General features: G+C 47.6%; 1 protein-coding gene across 2 annotated transcripts in view; it reads right to left on the reverse strand.

Moving 5' to 3' along the window:
- Positions 1-15,993, reverse strand: part of DNAJC11 (DnaJ heat shock protein family (Hsp40) member C11) — a 66,593-nt gene extending 50,600 nt beyond the window's left edge. For both annotated transcript variants that reach the window (XR_002344878.1, XM_021095266.1), the window contains exon 1: positions 15,853-15,993. Coding sequence is in view for 1 of the 2 variants with exons in the window: in XM_021095266.1 (XP_020950925.1) it covers positions 15,853-15,924 (72 nt within the window). In the remaining variant the exon portion in view is untranslated. The remainder of the gene's footprint in view (positions 1-15,852) is intronic.

The following is a 24,103-nucleotide window of genomic DNA, read 5'->3' on the forward strand; positions in this document are numbered from 1 at the left end:
GAGTTTTTATTAGGACTGTTCAATGAGTTCAAAGCTGAATCAAACAGTGATTTCTTTTCTTGAACTACTTTTTATTTCTTGGGAATTAACAGCTGCCTCATTTTTCATTTGCTTTAGCTTTCTTTGTTATCTGTTCTGTTTCTTCTGTTATCTGTTAGACTTCTAATATTCCTCTCAATACAAAAATATCAAATAGTCTGCCATTGTCATTTTTCCATCTAAGGGGCATATTCCCCCCAGAGCTTCTGCACTGTGCTCGCTGTCAGGCATGTGTTGAACAAACTCCCTCCTAGGCCTTCCTGTTGCCATCTCCCTGGGTATCTTTCCTAGGCTGCTCCCCTCTTCTGTATCCTATGCTGCGAGCCGGATGGGACGTCCTGTATCCTACGCTTTTCTCACTCTTGGTTTTTCTTCTTTATTGTGAAGGAGCTGGAGCTTCAGTAGTTTTCTTTACAGAGATTGACTGGGAGGAAAAATGCTTTAGGCTTTGACCATCTCGAAATATTCTTATATATATATATATTTTTTTTTGTCTTTTGTCGTTGTTGTTGTTGCTATTTCTTGGGCCGCTCCCGCGGCATATGGAGGTTCCCAGGCAAGGGGCTGAATCGGAGCTGTAGCCACCGGCCTACGCCAGAGCCACAGCAACGCAGGATCCGAGCCGCGTCTGCAACCTACACCACAGCTCACGGCAACGCCGGATCGTTAACCCACTGAGCAAGGGCAGGGACCGAACCCGCAACCTCATGGTTCCTAGTCGGATTCGTTAACCACTGCGCCACGACGGGAACTCCGAAATATTCTTATATTCTGCCTTTATACTTGATAAATAGTTGGCGGGGTCTAGAATTCTAGCATGGAAGTAATTTTTCGTCAGGATTTTCACTATATTGCTCCACTGCCTTCTAGGTTATGGTAATACTGGTGAGAGAGCTAGTGTCTTTCAATTTCCAATCCTTTGTGACTTGTTTGGAAACTTTTAGGATTCTCTTTAATCTAGGATTTTTTTTTTTTTTTTTTGGCCACAGCTGCAGCATGTGGAAGTTCCCAGGCCAGGGACTGGACCCACGCTGCAGCTGTAACCAGAGCCACAGCAGTGACAACACTGGATGCTCAACCCACGGCATCACCAGGGAACTCCTGATCTACGATTCCTTTTAGTGTGGGGCCTCCCTCCCATCCACTGTGCTAGTTACCTGATTGGCTCTTTTTACCTATAACCTCATATCTTTTGAGAAATTTTTTCATATTAACTATTTCCCCCTCATTTTGCTTTACTTAATGTCTTAGAATTGGTCTCTAGTTTTTAAATCTTACTTTTGTAGATACTTCCTCATCTTTATCCTCCAGCCTTTCTATAGAATTTTTTGTTACTTTTAATTTCCAAAAGCTTCTTCTTTTTTTATATACTATTTCTTTTGACATGTCACCTTGCTCTTCTTTCTTACATGTAATATAACTTATCTATCTCAGGATGATCCAGTTTCTAAACTCCCTGCATTGTCCGCTTCCTTCACATTTCCTCCCTGCTCTCTGCAGGATCTCAGAATTCCACGCTGGAGCCTCTCCTCAAACGTCTGATGTTCTCTGGCCATGGATTTACACGTCGCAGTGGGACAGGAGCAGCTCTCTGGAAGCTGTGTTTCACAGCTTGGATCAAGCTCGCCGTCTGAGGAGTTTCTCTGTGAAATGCCTGGGAGGGCACCTGGAGGTTTTGTGTGGCAGTCTTTTCTCTTAGATAGGTTAGGTCCTTCACAGAAGAGCCCAGAGAACAGGCTGGGAGTCTCGCTGGGCAGGGTGCAGATGCTAATGTGCCCCCTCACCCTCCACTGGCTACATGTCTAGGCTCTAGAGCGTCTGGTTCAATTTCTCCAGAGGATAATTCTCCTGTCTCCTGGCTGCGTGGGCTAACAGATTTCATTTCGTAGAGCTCAATACTGTCATTAAAAAGAAAAAAAAATCTGTCAGTCTGGTAGAAAAAAAGCCAAACACACAACCTCCTTCCTTTTTTTTTTTTTTTTGCTTTTTACGGCCACACCTGAGGCATATGGAGGTTCCCAGGCTAGGGGTTGAACTGGAGCTACAGCCACAGCAATGCAGGATCCAAGCCAAGTCTGTGACCTACACCACAGCTCAAGGGTACACCAGATCCTTAACCCACTGAGTGAGGCCAGGGATTGAACCTGCATCCCCATGGATACTAGTTGGGTTCATTACCACTGAGCCACAACGGGAACTCCCCAAAACCCCTTTGTTTTAACCAGCATTTGTTTATCAGTGAGGGTGAGGATTTCTCCATAAATTGATTTCCACTTTAGATTTCTTCTTTTATGAAATAACCTATTTATTTCCTCTGTATTGTTTGCCTATAAGGTTTTCATCTTTTTCTTGAAATTTTACCAAATATACTGCAGATTCCTTTTGAGTCTTCTGTGTTGCGAATTTTAAAACAAGTTTTACTGTCATTTAATAAATGCAGATGTTTCTCATTTTTTCAAAATCACATCTATAGATTCTCTCTTTTCTGATTTCCACTATGGTATCATGCTTAGAAACGTCTCCTGGAGTTCCCTGGTGGCCTAGTGGTTAAGGATTCGGTGTGGTCACTCACTGCAGTGGTACAGGTGCAATCCCTGGCCACGGAACTTTGAGCATGCTGAAGAAAGAAAAGTCTCCTGACTACAATTTCAGTGTATGTGCTGCCCTTAGGAAATAAGTCAGCAGTCAAAGTCACGGTTACCTCTTCGCTTCGAGTGATGGAGACCGAATCTGGAATCTCTGTGACAGCACATATTCAAAGAGTACATGGCCACTCTTATTTTCGACCTTCATTTAAGCAGAGTAAGCTAAAGCGTGAGAAGAACATCAGTATGTCTCAACCATGTTTGGACTGGTCAGGATAGGCCAGGTCAGTGGCTCTTAAGGTGTGTCATGAGGCCCCTGGGAGTCCCTGAAACCCTCTCAGCGGGTGAACATGGCAAAACTATTGTCACAATAATTATCAAGATGTTACCTGACCTTTTCTCATCCTTATAGTATACAGTGGGATTTTCCTGAAGCCATACGATACGTGAGGATATTATTATTTTGATGGGTAATGAAATGTGTACTTTGATTTTTTTTTTTTTTTTAAGCTTTTCAGGGCCACACCTGTGGCATACAGAGGTTCCCAGGCTATGGGTCGAATCAGAGCTACAGCTGCTGGCCTACACCACAGTCACACAGGATCCAAGCTGCGTCTGTGACCTACACCACCAGCTCAGGGCAACGCTGGATCCCCAAACCAAAGAGCGAGGCCAGGATGGGAACTCCCTGTATCTGAGTATTTTTATGTTTTCTGGAAATTTCTAAGGTGGTAGCTTTACAGTATAAATAGGAGTTTTCCGATGACTAGCTATCTCTTGTTATACCTGCTATCTGTGTATCTGCAACCTCATCATGCAACACACAGTTACTGTGAAGTCCTTAAATCTTCTTGCGCATATACTGAAATATAAGAAGTACACTGTGTCTTATTTCACCTTTTATCAATTATTCAGTTTTAATCTCAAATTAAATATTGATGGCTGTAATCCATATAAACAACAGCTCTTTGGAGTCCTCGATAATGTACAGGGTCTTGCCATCACAAGGTTTGAGAACTGCTGGGCTGTGTGATACTGTGGTAACAAACAACTGAAAAATCCCAAAGGTTTACTTTGTTACATGGGTCCATCTCAGGTCAGATGTGTCCATCCCAGTTCTCTGCCTGGCAGTGTCCTCAGGTCCCAGGTGGACAAAACAGACACCCTCTGGAGCCACTGGCAGTCACGGAGGCAGAGGGAGGGGCGTGAGACTCTGGTTCCTCTGGGCAGGACACACCTCCACTCACACCCCCAGCCAGAGCGAGTCACCTGACGCCCTCCGCCACTCGGAGCCTGGGAAGTGCAGTCCCCTCTAGGTAAGGGCCACCCGTGTCTGGGGGTAGAGCCCTTGTAACTACCACAGTGATGACATTTAAGTCAATACTCTGAAGATCTCACAGAGCCTGTAAGCAACGAGGGACCTCACACCTTCATTTCAAGAAAAGGAGAGCTACCCAAGCTCTTTGTGCTGAAGCCTACCGATTTCAAGCTCCAACTTCCAGACTGTATCTATATTACTGTATTTCAGCAACGAAGTCTCCATAAACTACATTCTACTGGATTTGGGGAACTCTGCCTAATTACCACAATTGAAGATTCATGACTGCCCATATGTTCCATGACAATCTGATGGAAATAAACTGCATCAGCTAATAACAGGCTGTAATTTTTTTTATGATACTTGGTGCTCATACAATTTAAAGGAAGAAGCAGATTTCAGAGCTAATTAACACCAATGGGTACTCTGTGCTGAGTAAGAGCTGTGCCATGAAGAAAAAGGGCATTACAGATTAGATGGTGCCACCAAGCAGATACTGACTCCACTGGGAAACTAAGCCAGTCACTCATCAGGCACTAAAATGCAACCCTTGAGCTGGACTTGGAAAAATTTCTTTTTTTCTTTTTAGGGCCACACCCACGGCATATGGAGACTCCCGGGCTAGGAGATGAATCAGAGCTACAGCTGCTGGTCTACATCACAGCCAGAGCAATGCCAGATCCAAACCGCACCTGCAAAGTACACTGCAGCTCATCGCAGTGCCGCATCCTTAACCCACTGAGTGAGGCCAGGGATTGAACCTGCATCCTTGTGGACATGAGTCGGATTCTTAACCTGCTGAGCCACAATGTGGAACTCCCGGAACAGGATTTCAAGAGAGACCAACCTAAGTCCATTGTAAAAATTCAGCTCTTTCAACTGATGAAAGAAAAAACTGTACAAAATAAATCTAATCCATTTGAAGCGATTTACTTTTACAAACATCACTACTGGTGCCAGGGCAAAGGATGATAAACAAGTCACCTTTTCCCACCGCAATAAAGAAACGTGAGAGGAAGATAATCAGTATCTGCCAGATGAAAAAGGACAAGCCCGCGGGGAAAGCGCACTTCCCCTCCTCTCGCCTCCACCGGCCCTGGCTGACACAAAGGCCTGTGTCTGCTACCTGACTTTAAGGCATTTTTATAAGAGAAAATTTAGATTCACCAGGCTGACAATCGATGCACTCCTTCCGATAAATTCCGATTTGTTGCTGCAACTGCAATGTGGTCCTCAATACAGGCACTCCACAAAGTAAACCCACCTCAACAAGGTCAGGAGGGCATCAGCAAAGAGTCATCATTTCAAACCAGCACGTGTACTGAGCACCAGCCTGCTCTAAGTACCACGGGAGGCACCAAAGAAATGTCATCCCTGCCCGCAAGGAGATGCGAAACTAGGGGTGTGTGTGTGTGTTTCCTCTAAAACCACACACACGGATTTAATTTAACTCAACAATATAAAGCAAAAAGGCTAATATTACTGACAAAGAAATAAGTTTAGAGCTGTCAGGATGCAAAGAAAACTTCATGGAGGTAGTGGGGTCTAGACGGGGTCCAGGTGGATTTCGATTTGCTTCAGTATCCAAGACAGGAAGGCACGGTGGGGGAAAAGGATGCCCTGGAGCTCATAGCTGGCAGAGGCAGGGCAGAGGTGTGAAAGGGGTGTGTGTGTGTGCAATTAAAAAAAGAAACAAAGGAAAAGAAAACAAGGCCCTGAGGAAGCAGGACAGATGATGACTGACGAAATGGGCAGGGGGGAGGCAGGAAGTAGGCAAGGAAGGAGCGTGGACATCCACCCATCCACCTGCTTATCCACACAGCAGCCGCTCCGTACCTGTTATGTGCCTGGGCCGTTCTAGGACAAGGACAGTAAACCAGGCAACCATGGTCCCTGACCACATGGAGCTTGCTCTGCAGTGGAAGAAGGCAGAACGCCACCACAAAGTAGGTAGCAAATACAGAAAATACCTACTCTATAAGGGGCTTTAAAAATGGAGCTGAGGAGTTCCCACTGTGGCACAGCGAGTTAAGAATCCAACTACAGTGGCTTGGGTTGCTGCAGAGGTGCAGGTTCCTTCCCTGGCCCAGTGTGCTGGGTTAAAGGATCCAGTGTTGCCACAGCTGTGGGTATAGGTTGCAGCTGCGGCTTGGATTCAACCCCTGGCCCAGGAACTTCCGTATGCCAAGGGTGCCGCCATAAAAAGAAAAAGAAGGTATGGAGTTCCCTTCGTGGCTCAGTGGTTAATGAATCCAACTAGAAACCATGAGGTTGCGGGTTCGATCCCTGGCCTTGCTCAGTGGGTTAACGATCTGGAGCTGCCTGGAGCTGTGGTGTAGATTGCAGATGCAGCTTGGATCTGGTGTTGCTGTGGCTCTGGCGTAGGCCAGCGGCTACAGCTCCAATTCGACCCCTAGCCTGGGAACCTCCATATGCCGCGGGAGCGGCCCCAGAAATGGCAAAAAGACAAAAAAAAAAAAAAAAAAAAAAAAAAAAAAAAAAAAAAGAGGGGAAAAAAATGGAGCCAAGCGTTTGACCTCTATCCAGTAAACAATAGGAAGCTGTGGTGTAGGTCAAAGACATGGCTCAGATCCTGTGTTGCTGTGGCTGTGGTGTAGGCTGGCAGCTGTGGCTCCAATCTGACCCCTAGCCTAGGAACTTTCATATGCTGCAGGTGTGGCCCTAAAAAGCAAAAAAAAAAAAAAAAAAAAAAAAAAAAAGGCGGGGGGAGCCCAACACTTTATGGAGAGGAAGACTCAAAGAGCAGCCTAGGTTTTTGACGGGAATACATGGTTAAGGAGGAATCAGGAAGGTGTCAGGCTTGGGAGGAAGAGGAATCTGAACACAGAAGCTTAGTGGCCAGAGGGCAAAGACACAGGGCCAAAGGAAAGCATTTCATTTTATTGTTTATTTCCTTGGCTGCGCCCGAGGCATGTGTAAGTTCCTGGGCCAGGGATGGATCCAGCGTCACTGCAGTGACAATGTTGGATCTTTAACCTGCTGAGCCACCAGGGAACTCCCAAAGCAAAGCATTTTTAACCAGCTGAGCTGGTGAGGACGGCACCTGGGGGAATTCTAAGGAGGGCAGGAAACGGGCACCTGGCAAAGTGAGACAGGAGGACAGAGAGAGCATTAGCAAAGCCCAAGGGGATCTCAAGGGTGTCAGCAGTGTCGCCCACGTGTAGATTTATAGCTAAAAGAATATCTGCATGGCTATTTCCTCACTTAATTCTTGAATACTTGTGACCCGTGCTGAGGTTGGTATCGGAACCCCCGTTTTACAGATAAGAACACTGAGGATCAAAAAGGTTACTCAATGACTAGTCTGAGATGGAGAAGTTGATGTGATTACCGACCCCTGACTCAAAAGCTGATGAGAAACGATAACTTTCGTAATCTGGCTGCAAACCAAGGCCAGTTCGTGAAGGTTTACCCGGACGCCAGGCAAGCTGCAGAGAGGGAATAGGTATCTATGCTCATCTATCAGACAAAGGACTCCTTCAAATTCTACAAAGAATTCCTACAAATCGGTAAGAGCATTCTTTATTAACTTTTATGCTCATGATATTATTAAAAATATACTGGCATTTACTTTACATAATAATATGCCCATTACTATGCTAAGCACTTACATGCATTCTCGCTTAATTCTCCCAACAGCCCTATGACAGTAAAATTATTGTCTGGATTTTATAGATGAAGAAAAGGCTCAGCGAGGTTACGTAGCTTGCCCCAGGTCAGGCGGCTACAAAGTCAAACTTGGACCTGACTTCAAACGCTTTGCTCTTTAAACCACTGACCTCTTTGGAAGCTCCACCTCCATCTTAGGCTCTTTCAAATGAGCATCAACAAACTCACAGGTGCCTAACATGCTGGGTCCTGGGCTAAGTGATCTCAGCTACCCTTCTCAAAAACCCGCCTCAGTTGCGTCCAGAGGTCAGGTGCACACATTGTATTTCTCATCATTTGGGGCAGCCTCCTACGACCCCTGTAGGACTCTTCATTTTGAACACATCATCAAAGCTAAATACGAGGCTCATGAAATGATTTCGAGTTTCTGCAACTAGGAACAACCTTGGAAAACAAAGTTCCACTAAACACAGAAGGAAAAAACTTACAACATTTACAGAATCCATGACTCTAAGACGGCATTATAAGTTCAAGAAAGGATTAGCCAATCAAACAAGCAAACAGGCAGGGCCCCCACCAGTTTAAGGTTGGTGGGGTGGGGGGGGCACCCTGCTGGCCACATACCTCTCTTACTGACAACATGTGAGAACAAAGGTCTGCTTCCTGACCAGAGGGCATTCCAAGGGCTTAGGGAAGACTTTCCTATGGCCACACAATTTTTTCTTTTTTTTTTTGTCTTTTTTGTCTTTTGTTGTTGTTATTATTGCTATTTCTTGGGCTGCTCCAGCAGCATATGGAGGTTCCCAGGCTAGGGGTTGAATCGGAGCTGTAGCCACTGGCCTACGCCAGAGCCACAGCAACGAGGGATCCGAGCCGCGTCTGCAACCTACACCACAGCTCACGGCAACGCCGGATCGTTAACCCACTGAGCAAGGGCAGGGACCGAACCCGCAACCTCATGGTTCCTAGTTGGATTCGTTAACCACTGCGCCACAACGGGAACTCCTCTTTTCCTTTTTTTTTTTGTCTTTTTAGGTCTGTACCCACGGCATATGGAGGTTCCCAGGCTAGGGGTTGAATGGGAGCTGTAGCTGCCGGCCTATACCACAGCCACAGCAATGCAGGATCGAGCTGCGTCTGTGACCTACACCATAGCTCACGGCAACGCCAGATCCTCGAGCCACTGATCGAGGCCAGGGATCGAACCTGCATCCTCGTGGATGCTAGTCAGGTTTGTTTCCACTCAGCCACAATGGGAACTCCAAATTTTGTCTTCATTTCTCCTTCCAGATGTGTGTAGGCTAATTTGGCCTCTCTGAGACACAACAGTAAAGAAAAAGGCCAGCATCCGAGGGAAATGAACTCAAGTTCCTTTCTGGGTCAAAAGTGATGGTTCAGAGCCTCTCTTCACATCAAGAGTTTGGTTTCTTTTTCCCTAAAAGCCTGACCTTATACTTTCCCTCGTCCGCATCCATCTGTTCTACCCTGCCTGCTCGCGCAGATTTCTTGTGGCTGATGTCTGCTGGCATTTCACTACTGCAGAACATTCTGGCCCCAGCAGGCTAGGAGGGAACGCCGTGCACTCAACTGCCTGCAGAAGCGGCTCCAATGGTCCAAGAGCCAAGCAGGACCAGTCATCGGGCGGGCTCTGGGCTCCAAGTTCCACCTCAGACTACACGCTTCCCGATGGGGTGAGGTCCGCATAACGCCTGTGCCACAACAGAGGCAATAACACGGGAATATTCCCAATGGCCTTTTTGTGTGTGTGTGCCCTCTTTGAAACATTTATGCCATTTTATTTTTTCATCTCTGTGAGTTGCCTTAAATCCTTTTTTGAACAAGTAGGATATAAATAAAATACACAAGTAAAATTAAAATGAAGGTTTTTTTCCACCCTTTTTTGGCCTTTTTAGGGCCACTCCTGCGGCATATATGAAGTTCCCAGTCTAGGGGTCGAATCGGAGCTGTAGTAAGGCAGGATCTGAGCCTCATCTGCAACCTACACCACAGCTCATGGCAGCGCCAGATCCTTAACCCCAGATCCTTAACCCACTGAGTGAGGTCAGGGATTGAACCCGTATCCTCATGGATACTGGTTGGGTTTGCTACCACTGAGCCACAATGGGAACTCCATAAAACAAAATTTAATAGAAGTTAAGCACGAAAATTCCATAGCCAAGCAAAACGTGCTGCTCCCATGTCCCATATTTTCTTCTCTGTTGCTTTATTACTGAACTCACAGCAAATACAAAAGCTTTCAATTGAATTCTCTTTAAGAAAGGAAAAAAAAGAGGTATTTTGGTAGATAATGCAGAAATAGAGCATTAAAATTTCAAAATGCAATTGTTTGAAATGCCCAGAGCAGAAAGGTAATAATCAGCTTATGGTTCATTAAAGAAACAGTTTTAAAATTCAACCTCACATCACGAGGGGCCGTTGAAGGAGCTGGCCATCCTAACGGCTCCCTCCCCACCCACAGGCGAGAACCCCTGAGGCCTCTCTGAGCCCCACCCGGGCACCCACCTCTGCCTCTGCTGGGCCCTGCAAAGCTGACGGCTGACAACAGCTCATCTGGGGGCCCCGCTCCGCCTTTCCTCCAGATAAGGCCTCTGGGGACTCCCCCTGGGCTCGGCACCCTCCTCCCCAGCCTCACCCCAGCTCTCGGGGACCACAGCCCTCTGCCACCCAGGTCAAATTCATGACCTTGCAGGAAGAGTTCAGAGAGAGAACTGTCTTTTGCAGAGAATAAACTCAGTATTTTGAACAGAAAGAATGAAGAAAGCTTTGGGAATTCACAACCTAAGGCTTAGTATAAATTCTGACACTGTGTTTTCTAAAAAAAACCACAATAGCGCATTGACCCAGGATGAGGCCTGCCAAAATCGTCTATGTACATGCACGTCTTTGCAAAAATAAGCAAAACCTCATGTTCACCTAGATCCAAGCAGCAACAATAAACATTATTATTATTATTTGGCCCTGCCCACAACATACAGAAATTCCTGAGTCAGGGACTGAACCCAAGCCACAGCAGTACCAACACTGGATCCTTAAGCACCAGGCCACCAGGGAACTCCAGATTATTAGTAACTGAGTATCTGCTTACGGGCACACTCCAACACACAACATCCTGGTTCACAGTAAGTTCTTAATACATTTTAACCAGTAACCTCCACTCCAATGTCAAAGGAGATAGGGAGCCAACAGGTTAAGCTGCTAGCCTGGAGGCACAAACCTGTGGGAGATAAAACTGGGATTTGAAAATACAGGACCACCGGGCTGCAGAGCCCAGTGCTGCCTCCCCCATGAAGTACTCCTGCAGATCAGTAAAGGACAAGGTTAACCGGCTTGTTCAAGGTCACCAGAGCCTGAGATTCCGGCTCCTAAGGACTGTGCTCTTTGGCTAAGTTAGGTCTCTGGACAACTGAGGCTCACACTACTTGCCTGATGCACGTATGTTCAACAGGGCCACTGTTGTGAATGTCAAACTTTGAACCCAAAGCAGGAAACCTGTTGAAGGAGAGACCTCTTCACGCCCTCACCAGGACCAAATTACCCGCCCATCAAGCTGGAGAAGCAGCCAACACAGGAACACACAGCACCTCGCCGCCGCCCTACGGCACTGAAGCACTCACCCGGTTTAGCCGACCCTTTACAGCCGATTTCCCCAGATGCAGTCCTGACTGGGGGGCCCGGTGACTCTGGTCCCCCCAGGCCAATCCTGGCAGTGACCAGCAGGCCTTCCTCTACTGCCCTAGCCTCTTTCCACCTGCGGTCCAAGCTGGAATTTTTAGCCCCACTGTGTGACTGTAACCTGCAGCCAGAGAAACCCAGACAACCAAAAGTTGTGGCAAGAACAGCGTACCCTACACCAGGGAAGGAACGAAACTGCAGGGGCTTTGGGAGACCTTTTCACTGAGTGATGAATCTGCACTTCCAGTTTCACGGCTGTTAAGAAGAATGAAGAGGGAGTTCCCGTCGTGGCGCAGTGGTTAACGAATCCGACTAGGAACCATGAGGTCGCGGGTTCAGTCCCTGCCCTTGCTCAGTGGGTTAACGATCCGGCGTTGCCGTGAGCTGTGGTGTAGGTTGCAGACGCGGCTCGGATCCCGCGTTGCTGTGGCTCTGGCGTAGGCCGGTGGCTACAGCTCCGATTCGACCCCTAGCCTGGGAACCTCCATATGCCGCGGGAGCGGCCCAAAGAAATAGCAAAAAGACAAAAAAAAAAAAAAAAAGAAGAATGAAGAGCCTGGAACACGAGCCTCTACATGTGGGCTCCGAGACAACACTTTTTAACTTAAGTTTGTTTTTTGTTTAACAACTGCGTTTTTTTCAAAAGTGTTTACAACGTGAAAAAGAGACTGGCTCCTTTCAAACTAAACTGACTGGGGCTGAAGATCTTAAAATGGCTTGTAAACGTTGCTGACTGACGTGCACAAAAATGGAACTCTTTCAAACAAAACGTGGGTAAAGGAGGAATAAAACTCAATTATTTAGGAAGCAATTAGGTTTGAAATGTGTCAGGTCTGATGTCTATAAAAAGTATACAGATCAAGAAAACTTCCCTCTGATTTATTGTTCAGGAATCCTTTCTCCAAATAAATTTTGGAAAATCATCTCAGAAATTGCAGCAGGCACCTGATGATGACTACAGAGGACTGGAGACGCAGGCATGGTAGTGCTCCCAGTTAATGATAAACTACGCCGCCCGTCAGTGCGGCGGGCAGAGGATGGCTCCACACCATAAACAGGAAATACAGGGCACTAGAGGAAGGGAGTGATTAAAAATCCTAGAGGTCTTGCTGACAGCAGAAGTTGGTGGTTCTGTCTAGCTGCCTGCTTTCCTCTCTGGAATACAATTGAAGGGGATATTTTAAAGTTTTAAACATGGGAACGGAGTTTCCTGGTGATCTGGTAGTTAGCATTTGGTGCTTTCACCTCTGTGACCCAGAGTTCATTCCCAGTTCTGGGAACAGAGATCCCACATCAAGCCTCTGCTCAGCACAGCCAAAACAAATTAAAAAAAAAAAAAAAAAAAAAAAAAAAGGGAAAGGAGATTCTTAAACTAACATCTGACATTTCTGTATTACTCCATCTGTTATAATCGTGTATTATGCTTATAAACCTGAAATTTCTTTTCCTTTTTACTGTGGCACCTGTAGCATATGGAAGTTCCTAGGCTAGGGGCTGACTTGGGGCTGTAGCTGCAGGCCTACATGCACCACAGCCATAGCAATGCCAGATCTGAACTGCGTGCAACCTATGCCACAGCTTGCGACAAGCTGGATTCTTAACCCACTGAACGAGGCCAGGGATCAAACCTGCATCCTCACAGTGACAGGTCCTTTGCCCACTGAGCCACAATGGGAACTCCTAAACTTGAAAATTTTAGATGGAACTACTGGTGGAAGAGGACCTCGCCTCCTAGTTACACTTCAATGCCATCGAGCTGCAGACCTGATAGAAACACATCAACAGGGGTTATTACCTGCTTTTGACCCCACATCTAAGAATAAAGATTACTTCTGTTTTTTCTGAAATTCTTCAGCTAAATCGTAGTATCTATCAACTTCAGGTTGATTTCTAATTTCATTAAAAAATTCTAGGAAATACCGAGTCCAGAGATCACCTCCAGAGCTTCCAGTGGAATCCTGAGAGAGAACACCTGCCCACCACACGGGAGGATGTTTTACGTAGGGTTTGTTGACAATGGCAACACAATGGGACTTAAGCAGGAAGACGGGTTTCTTCAGGATTTCACCTACAGCAAAAAAGGCGGGAGGTGCTGCCACTCATCCGGAGAAGTGTTTTTTTAAAAGAAGTATTTCTTGGAGGTCCCATCATGGCTCAGTGGTAATGAACCCGACTAGTATCCATGAGGACTTGAGTTCAATCCCCGGCCTCACTCAGCAGGTTAAGGATGTGGCGTTGCTGTGAGCTGTGGTGTAGGTCGTCGCAGACCCAGCTTGGATCCCATATTGTTGTGGCTGTGGTGTAGGCCGGCAGCTGCAACTCTGATTCCACCCCTAGCCTGGGAACTTCCACATGCCTCGGGTGTGGTCCTATTAAAAAAAAAAAGTAAAGAAGTATTTCTTTGGCTCTCACCCATCAGTCCAATAACAATGACAGGTCCTAGCATTCTGGCAGTTTCAAGGTGTACCTCAGACAAATGTTTACTTAGGACCCTGGCCAAGCCTATTATTCTAGGTCTATTTTTTTTTTTCTTTTTAGCACCGCACCCGTGGCATATGGAAGTTCCCAGGCTTGGGGTAGAATCAGAGCTACACCACAGCCACATAGCAACACCACAGCCACATAGCAACAAGATTCCAACTGCGTCTGCAGCCTACACCACAGCCACAGCCACGGAGCGAGGCCAGGGATTGAACCTGCATCCTCACAGATGCTAGTCGAGCTCATTAACCGCTGAGCTACAAAAGGAATTCCTATTCTAGATCTTTTGATCATCTGCAGCAACCTAAGATTCAGTAAGCCGGATAGACAGGTAAATGGCTGCTCAATTACTAACAATCCAGACCAACTACGAATGAGTACAAAAGGATGATTTCAGAAAAGCTGCTTTCATTAACTGCTTTGCTTCTGAGAAGTGGAGAAAAAGAGTAACTGACTTACTTCTTTCAAAGGGAAAAGAAATGAAGGCCAAAGAAGCGGTTTACTCAGAGCCTTATCACTGATTACTCGCGAGACTGTCACTGTAGCAGCCTAATAAAATCTGCAATTCCTCAAATCAGTTCAATGGGCGTTTCTGTAGTAAACTGTGGCTAATATATTCAAGGAATTTTTTTTTGTGGGATTCCCAAGAAGTACCCTGGCTTTGTAGCTTGAGGACTGGCAAGCTAGGGTGAGAGTACAGAGAGATCCAGAGCTGGGGCTCCAGAGTCAGACTGCCCAGGGCTGAATTCAGGCTGCTGAACTTTCTAGTGGTGTGACTTTGGCTAAATTACTTAATCTCTCTACACTTCAGTTACAAATCAAGAATTATCTTAATACCTACCTCAAGGGCTGATATGAGAATTAAGTGCAGTAACATAAAGTTTCTTTCTGCACCACGGACCTGCACGAAATAAGCACTTAAAAACATTAGCTGTTTTGTTTTGTGTCTTTTCTAGGGCCGCACCCGTGGCATATGGATGTTCCCAGGCTAGAGGTCTAACTGGAGCTGTAGCCACAGGCGTACACCACACCCACAGCTCCACGAGATCTAAGCCGCGTCTGCGACCTACACCACAGCTCATGGCAATGCCAGATCCTTAACCCACTAAGCGAGGAGGCCAGGGTTGGAACCTGCAACCTCATGGTTACTAGTCGGATTCGTTAACCACTGAGGCACGAGGGGAACCCTTCAAAAACGTTAGCTGTTATTAACATTACGTACACCAACCTTCACTGACAACACAGAGCCTTGACCCGCTTGCTCTAGGAGTCAAACGTCATGACTTGACCTTGGAAGCCTTCCCGCTGACCTCAAATGTACTAGTCAACAAGAAAGGAAACTTACTGGGCCCCTACTACGTGCCAGACGCAGTGTGAGGCTCTCTCGTGTTATCTTTTTATTCGGCGAGGAAACCGAGCAGAAGCACGTGGAGTCGAGCGCGCACGCCGAGGCCGTGCTCAGCTCATCACTTCTTTCCTGACTATTCTTAACTCGGGCCTCCGAATTGAAGCTATTTTTCCAGAAGGCTCTTCCTTCAATTTCTCTACAGCCGCTCAAGGGAAAGGTCAACAGACACGTGCCTCCGAGCCTGGACTCACGTCAGAAACCAGATGTCCCCATGCAAGACTCGGGAAGCCAACAGACCCCTGGGGAGGTTCCCTGGTGGCCTTGACCTTGGTGTCTAAGACTCGGTTTCCCATCCTGCCGGCTGGGGGCGAGGACACAGCCCCTGAACCAGGGCGGGTGTGAGCCGAGCCGGGCACCGGGTCCCGGAAGACTTGGACCCCTATTCCACTTCCACCTTCGGGACCCATTCCTTCCCGGGGGGGTTCGGGGGCCTCTGGCCTTGTCCGGACGCAGCGCGCGCAGCGCACCCGCCGCGGAGAGCCGGGGCAGACAGCGACCCGGACACCCCCGGCGCAAGGGTCGGGGCGGTGGGGACGGCCCGGTCGGCCGGCGGTCGCGCACGGCGGCCAGGGTCACGCGGCCTCGCTGCCGGGCCCCAGCCACCCGGGGCGGGAACGGGGCGGCCGCCGCCAGCCTGGCTGCCCCCAGAACGACCCGGCCGGGCCTCAGCCCCGAGAGCGACCCGCCGCAGGCCTCACCTCCCTGCGCACGTTCAGCAACGAGTAATAGTCTTCATTGTCCAGCTCCTCCTCGCTCAAGGCCGTCGCCATCTTTGCAACCTTTCACCCCGCCGAGCCCGCAAGGCCGTGCTCAAGAGGGACCCTCGGTGCGCGGCTCCAACAGCGTCGGCCGGTGCGGCTGCCCCACAGCGTCCCCTGGCGGCTGGGAGTCGCGCCACCGCCGTCTCCGCCCGGAAGGAGCGCGCCTGCGCCCTGCGCCCCCGCGCGGCCGAGGGCTGGATGCGGCGCTCCGGGGGCCCCGCACGTGCCTCCCGGGGACCTAAAGCCTCCGCGGATTGCCCTAGGGCTGTGCCTGGGCGGGAGAGGGGACTTTGCAGCCACACCCGGGGGTTGTCACCATCTGGGCGCCGGGGAAGACAATCTTCTGCAACACCCCCGTCTCCCTCGCCGGGCCCCGGGCAGAATGCATCGAAATCCCAATCCCCTCTGGGCCACACGGCCAGCTACCCCGGCGAGGCCACTCCAGGCCCCATTTGCTGCCTTGTCTTTACACAGGAGACATCCAGAATGGCACGTATTTCTGCCTCCAATGGTCGTCCCCTCGTCTCTTGACCACCTGCAACCCTGCCCAGAGGGTGACCTTCCTCGTTTTCGTTTTTCATTCTTACCCCATATTTAGGGGCACCTGGCCATTTTTCTGCTGCTTAAATGACGAGGCAATAGCCGTTGGGTTCCCACTATTACTGTCTCTGGCAGGCGTGCATATACCTGCAGACTCTATCCCAGAGCTGTTCTCTTGTAAATTTCTATCTTCTAGGTTAGCCCCGGAGTCTAATTGATTTCAACTCGGTGCCTGCTGTTCTGTGCGCTGTTAAAGCTGTCTCCCTTACAATCATCTAAATAATTTAAACGTCTTTGAAATGATGCCGTTATCAAGAGAAGCTGGACAGGAGAGCGCCTGTGCTCTTGTCACCAGCTTGGCCGACCTGTGCCAATTCTTCATTATTTCTCAATAACGTTTGTTCCTTAACTAACCATTGATTCAGAAGCATCCCGGTTGCCCTTCCTAAGCAGGTCCCCTGGGAAGCTCCAAACACCTGTCTGTGGATTTGAGAAGTTGATTTCTTTCTCTTCCTAATTTTTGACCAGATGTGCGCCATCTGGGCCTGTGTATGGTCCTTTCCAAGTTGCCCAGCCCTCTGAAGGATCTTTTGGCATGAGACACTTAGATGTGCGGAGACACGTTGAGTCAGCCTGGAACAGACTGTCAGCCCACGTTGTAAATGAAGAGCTATTTTTTTATTTGCGTGAGGTTTCCCTGTGATTGCGTTCACAGACATTCCCGGTTCATCCTCTATTCCAGCGATTTTTTTAATGGTCTCCCCCCCCCTTTTTTTTTTCCTCCATTGCAGAGCAGTGATTAGGGCTAAACTGCATGCTGACATTTGCTGGTCTTTAAGGATTTCTCTCAGAGAGGCTGGGGGCGAAGCTATGACGGTGAGATATCCCTTTTTTCCTTTGGGTTGTAGACATTAATTGGGACATGATGCTCAGGTGGGTAGAGGAATCCTTTGCCACATTCCCCCTGCTTTGGAAAACACTGCCTCAAGGGATTACGTGAGCGGAACAGAACACACGTCTCGGAACACCCAGGTCTGTGGTTCTGTGATTGAGAATGACCTGGTTTTTATCACCACTCAAACAAAATAAATAGTGGCTCAGGGATGTCTGCGTTTCGGTCCTCTCTTGGGTCCGCCGTGTTTTGCATGACGGTTACTTGGAAAGGGGTTGTGACAAATGGGAAATAAAGTAAAAGATGCCACACGCCTGAGAATAAATTTAGTTTGGAGGTTGACTTTCTTGTTTCTCCCCTCCAGAAACCCCGATCTAGGATGGGCGAAATAACGCAAAGCAAGAGCAGTACAAATTTATAAGTTAACACCCATCCAACAAAATACTCACGCCAGAGCAGTGACAAAAGTCAGCCACATTAACTCATTGTCTTGCACTTTTGTTTTCTTTGTATTGGGTCAGGTCACTAAGGAATTTGTTACTTGGCTGCATTGTCTAATATACTTATGTCATATGTTTCTATTAAACATGGATATTTATACACATAGGTAAGTATATATTATATATGTATATGATTGCATTGAATTCTCTCATCTTTATTATTATTTATTTTCTTGGCTGTGGCAGGCAGTGGCTTGATGTGGGCTCTCAAATCCCAGGCCGGGCGGAGCTTGAACTCTGGCCACAGCAGTGAAAGCACCGAATCCTAACCACTAGACCGCCAGGGAACCCCCTGAATTCTCTCATCTTTAAATGGTAACGATAAGGTCATTTACCTCCATCGTTGTCATGTTCAGAGTGACCCCAGAGTAGGTGGCTTCAGCATAGCCACTCAGGAAGTTTCATCTGTTTAAAGACTCGACCCTGGGCCCTCCCTTCTAGCATGCAAGGTTAGGGTTGCTGGATGAAATGCAGGATGGTGATTAAATTCGAATTTCAGATAAACAATGATTAATTGTTAGTAAAATACATTACTGTTGTCAGGGACATATACTAAAAAATTCACTGTTTACCTGAAATTCAAATTTAACTGGGTGTTCTATATTTTTATTTATTTTATTACCGTTTTTTTTTTTTTTGGCTGTGCCTGCAGCACTTGCAAGTTCCTGGGCCAGGGATCGCACCTGAACTACAGCAACAATCCAAAGCCACAGCACTGACAATGCAGGATCCTTAACCTGCTGCACCACATGGGAACTCCATCTTGTATTTTTTTTTTGAGGGCCCTACCTGAGGCACCTGGACGTTTGCAGGCTAGAGGTTGAATCAGAGCTGCAAGTGCCGGCCTACACCATAGCCGCAGCAACGTGGGATCCGATCCGCATCTGTAACCTCTGTCAAAGCTTTACAGCAACGCTGGATCTTTAACTCACTGACTGAGGCCAGGGATTGAACTTGCATCCCCATGGATACTATGTTGGGTTCTTAGCCTGCTGAGCCACAAGGGGAACTCCTGTCCTGCATTTTTTTTTTTTGAGAGTTAAGCTTTATTGGGGGCAAAATTAGGACTTAAACCCGGGTAGTTCTGGAAAAAATGACTCCCCTGTCCCGTATTTGTATATGTTTTGCATCTGGCAACCTCCACTAGAAACCTTATAACCTTCCCCATTCCCTGAATGATACTCTGAAGAGATGAGGTGAGCAGCCTGAACCCCCACCCTTTGCTACAATTCAGGAGGAGGGATCACCCTTAATCTCTGTCTTATTCCCTGGTCACTGAGTTCAGACTGGGATTTAGTGGCTGGGGGCCAGAGATTCCCAGCCTGTTCTCCCTCCCCCACCACAGAGCTCTGGTAACCCTGTTAAGAGGCGTTGTGTGTGTTTGGGGGGAATCCTTAGCTAGAGAAAGAAGGCAGATCTGCAGACACTCAAGGATTAAATTTCCCCTGAAGTTCCCTGGTGCCATTAAGGATCTGGCATCGCGGCTGCCGTGGCTCGGATTCGATCCTTCCACATGCTGTGGGCACTCCCCCCAAAGAGAATTAAATTTTCTTGATGTTCTGTCATCCTTTCCCATTTCAGTGACTTGTCATTGTCATCTTTAGCCAAGATGATAATTGCAGGAGGGTCAAGTCGCCAGAGGAAGCGGCACAGCTGCATGCGGGAAAGAGCCTCGCCGTGGCCGCAGAGTCTGACCCCAGAGGCAGATTGACCGGCAAGAGTGGCAAGGCGGGGGTGGCCTGGAGGCCTGGGGAGTGGCCCCTTTGTGACCTGGCCATCCGGTGGGAGCGTGCATCTCGGAAATCTCCAGCTCAGAGCTTCTGCCTCTGGACCTCAGCATTCCACCTCCGATGTCATCCGTCTTTTGTGCCCATGGTACTCACCAGTTTTCCCTGCTGTTTGCAACTTCAGATCCTCCATCCCTGTGTGTTCATCTCTCCTGATCCTCTAGCTCCCAGCTGGGGTCCCGTTCCTGGCGGCTTTCTTGGCCGCTCAGTGATGTCATAATCCCTTGGCCTTTGGCTCTGGTCACCATGGCCATTAGCGGTTGGGTTTGCTTCTTTTCTCTGCCTTTGCACACGCGTCCCAGGCTGCCAGGAGCAGCCGAGGACTGTCTTGGGAGATGCAAAGTTGACCAGCAATCCTTTGTATTCAACTCTTATTAACACGTCATGCATCGCCCCCCCCCCCAGCAATTTACAAGAGGGAAATGATTTCTGTTCTAATGAATGTGTGGGAGCGGAGCAGACGCTAAGCAAGGCAGTTAATAAACAAGGTACTAAAGTAAAATAAAACTATGATGTGATGGAGAAACATCTCAGAGGGAGGGAGGTCACATGAAGCGGGTTGGTTTCGAAACCTCTATCTGGGAGGTGACTTTTTTGGACATTAACAACTTCGGTACAGGGAGTTCCCTGGTGGCTCAGCAGATTAAGGATCTGGTGTTGTCATTGCTGTGGCTCAGGTCACTGCTCTGGCACAGGTTTGATCCCTGGCCCAGGAAGTTCTGCATGCTGTGGGTGTGGCCAAAAACAAACAAAAAACTCCCCCAGTACATTTGGATGGTGAACTTCTATTTTCTTTCTTTTTTTTAAAATTGAAGTATATAAAAAAGTGAAAATAATTTTAAAAAGAGTTCCCATTGTGGCTCAGCAGTTACGAACCCGATTGGTATCCATGAAGGTGCAGGTTCCATCCCTGGCCTCGCTCAGTGGGTTAAGGATCCAGCCTTGCCGTGAGCTGTGGTGTAGGTCGCAGACATGGCTCAGATCTGGCATGGCTGCGGCTGTGGCATAGGCTGGCAGCTGAAGCTCTGATTCAACCCCTAGCCTGGGAACCTCCGTGTGCCACAGGTGTGGCCCTAAAAAGACAAGAAATAAATGTTGATTTACAATGTTGTGTTAGTTACAAGTATTCAGTTGTACATGTATGTATCTATTTTTTCCAGATTCTTTCCCCGTATAAGTTATCACCGTTAGGTTTGCTGAGGGAGGACCGTTCAAGGCCAAGTTGGCAAAGCAAGAGGCACCTGAAGCGCGTGGGCTGAGCTGAAGATGGTGCCAGCAGCGGCTGCGAGGAGATGCTGAGTTTATACAGGACTCGTGGCGGGAATCTGTGGCAGGAACAATGAAGAAGGAGGAGAGGAGGGTCAGGGGAGGCACAGAGGGCAGTTCGTCTTTGCTGGTGGTTAATCTATGCACACAGGTGTCTTCCATAGGCCATTGTTTCTTGCTGCCCAATTTGAATCTCTACATACCTGGAGAGGGCGTAAATTCCGCCCTGGGCTGGGCACCCATGTCCCCAGCACGCGTCCAAGGTGAACAGCTACCTTCGGGGTGGGGGTGGAGGTGGGAGGGTCTGTCACCATCCTCCTGGGAACCTGTCAATTACGAAATGTTGAGCATGGTTCCCTGTACTATATGGTAAGTCCTCGTTGGTTGTCTATTTCATTACATTCCTTTCTTTATTTTTGTTCTTTTTTTGGCCACTCTGAGGCATATGGAGTTCCTGGGCCAGGGATCAGAGCTGCACTGATCTATGCTGCAGCTTCAGCTGCACTGGATCCTTAACCCATTGTGCCGGGTTGTTGATTGAACCTGTGTCCCAGCTGATCCCATTGCCCAACTGGAGGAGCTCTGGTTGTCCTTTTTATTTTATTTTATTTTATTATTTATTTATTTTGTCTTTTCTAGGGCCTAACCCGCGGCACATGGAGGTTCCCAGGCTAGGGGTCCAATCGGAGCTGTAGCTGCCGGCCTACACCAGAGCCACAACAACACGGGATCTGAGCCACGTCTGTGACCTACACCACAGCTCACGGCAACGCCGGATCCTTAACCCACTGAGCAAGGCCAGGGATAGAACCTGAAACCTCATGATTCCTAGTCAGATTCATTAACCACTGAGCCATGACAGGAGCTCCTGGTTATCTATTTTATATATAGTAGTGTATGTATGTGAATCCCAGACTTCTAATTTATGCCCTCCCCCCTACTGGGGAGGTAATTTTGAACTGAATGACAGATCGGATTGCCTTTGCAAGACCTAGAAAGAACTTCCAGTGCCAAGGCTTGGAGACAAGGACAATTTCGGTGTGTTCCAGGGACAGGGAGTGAGCCAGTGGGCACGAAGCTGGTGCAGGTGAGGGTAGGCAGTAGGAAGAGATGTTGGAGAGGCTCAGTCGGGGGTGGGAGGGGTCATGGAGGGCGGAGGTCAAGAGCTTAGTTTTATACGGACCATGGTGGGGAGCATTGAAGGATTTTAGGCAAGGAAGAGACAGGGTCTGACTCTTTCCCCCAAAGGGTCACTGTAGGGAGACTGGGTTGGAGGGGCTGGAATGGAAGCACCCCTGCCCTGCTTGAGGTTATTGCAGTTCCTGGGAAGAGGGGATGGTGAACTTGGCCTTGGATGGTCGGGCATAGAGTGCATGTGGGACGGCAATCAGCAGAAACAGCTAATAGGGCTCATCTGGGGGTGGGGGTGAGGGTGGGGAAAGAGGAATGAGCGGTTTTGCCTCTCTTGGCTTGAGCTACCGGGTAGTAAGGCCATGTGTCGGGCCGAGGCAGGCTAGAGAAGAGGTGGGTGAGGGAAGTAACCAGAGCTCTGTTTTGCAGAAGCGGAGCCAGGTCTTGTTAGGTCTCCACGTGGACTTGGCACCTGCTGCTTTTCTCTCCTTTATTGCTCACCTTTCATTTCTTGCAGTCAGCATCTCTCTCATCCTATCATGTCCCAAAAATTCCCTTCTTAAAGATTCCCATGGGGAGTTCCCATTGTGGTTCAGTGATAGTGAACCCAGCTAGTATCCACAAGGAAGCAGGTTTGATCCCTGGCTTCGCTTAGTGGATTAAGGATCTTGTGTTGCCGTGAGCTGTGGTGTAGGTTGTAGACATGCCTTGGATCCTGCATTGCTGTGGCTGTGGTGTAGGCCAGTGGCTGTAGCTCTGATTTGACCCCTATCCTGGAAACTTCCATATGCCTCAGGTGTGGCCTTAAAAAGCAAAAAGTATAAAAATAAAAAAATAAAATAATGAACATTTTCATTACCACCAAAAGTTTCCTCATGCCCTTTTATTTTTTAACTTAATATAATTATATTTTTAAGGCCACACCTGAGGCATATGGAAGTTCCTAAGCTAGGGGTCAAATCAGAGCTGCAGCTGCTGGCCTACATACAGCCACAGCAATGCAGGATCCAAGCCATGTCTGTGACCTATATCACAACTCACAGCAATGCCAGATCCTTAACACACTGTGTGAGACCAGGGATCGAACCCATGTCCTCACGGATACTAGGTGGGTTACCACTGAACCACAACAGGAACTCCTCCTCATGCCCTTTTATAATCTTTCCCTTTCTTTACTCCTATCTCCAGACAACCACAAATCTAATATCATTATAGATTAGTTAGAAGTTTCTAGAATTTTATATGTGGAATCACACAGTCTGCTCCAAAGCTGTCGTCCTGTATCTTCCCTATCCTCTCAATGTGGGGAGACCCTTTTCCTCTCTTCAGTGTTAGCACCCCTGTTTCCTGAATGGCTTTTTTTTTTCTTTCTTTTTTTCCCACTGTTTTGATGGAGGAAGTCTTCCACCCACAAGTTTTTTGAGAACTTGAATATCCTTATCCTTCCTTTATATTTGATGGCTAGGTTGATAGGTAGATAGTATGGCAGGGTATAAAAGTCTAGGTTGTAAAAATTTTTCCTCAGAATTTTGAAGGGATTGTTTTAGCAGCTTTAGTTCCCAATATTGCTGGCAATAAATCTGATTCTATTCTGATTCCTGAGGCTTTGTAATTCTTTTTTTTCCCCCTTTGGATATATTGTTTTTGTTTCTAGTGTTCTGAAATTCCATAATAATATATTTTGCTTGGGTTTTTAAAAAGTTTTGTGCCATGCATTTAGTGGGCTCTTTAACTAGGAAATTTCTGTCCATTACTTCTGGACAATTTTATTTGATTGTTTGATAATTTAATTCCATTGATTTTCTTGGTTTGTTCTTACTGGAATTCAGTTTATTGTGATGTTGGACCTCTTGGACTGAGTCCCTAATGCTTCTTCTTCTTCTTTTTAATCTCCATTCTTTCCCTTTTTAGTCTTTGTTTGGAGATCTCGACTATATCTGCCATTCCTTTTGTGGATTTTTAAAAATATCTGTAAAAATATTTTCTTTTTTTTTTTGTCTTTTTGCCATTTCTTGGGCCACTCCTGCGGCATATGGAGGTTCCCGGGCTAGGGGTTGAATCGGAACTGTAGC

Source organism: Sus scrofa, chromosome 6, assembly GCF_000003025.6.
Source record: "Sus scrofa isolate TJ Tabasco breed Duroc chromosome 6, Sscrofa11.1, whole genome shotgun sequence".
NCBI lineage: Eukaryota > Metazoa > Chordata > Mammalia > Artiodactyla > Suidae > Sus > Sus scrofa.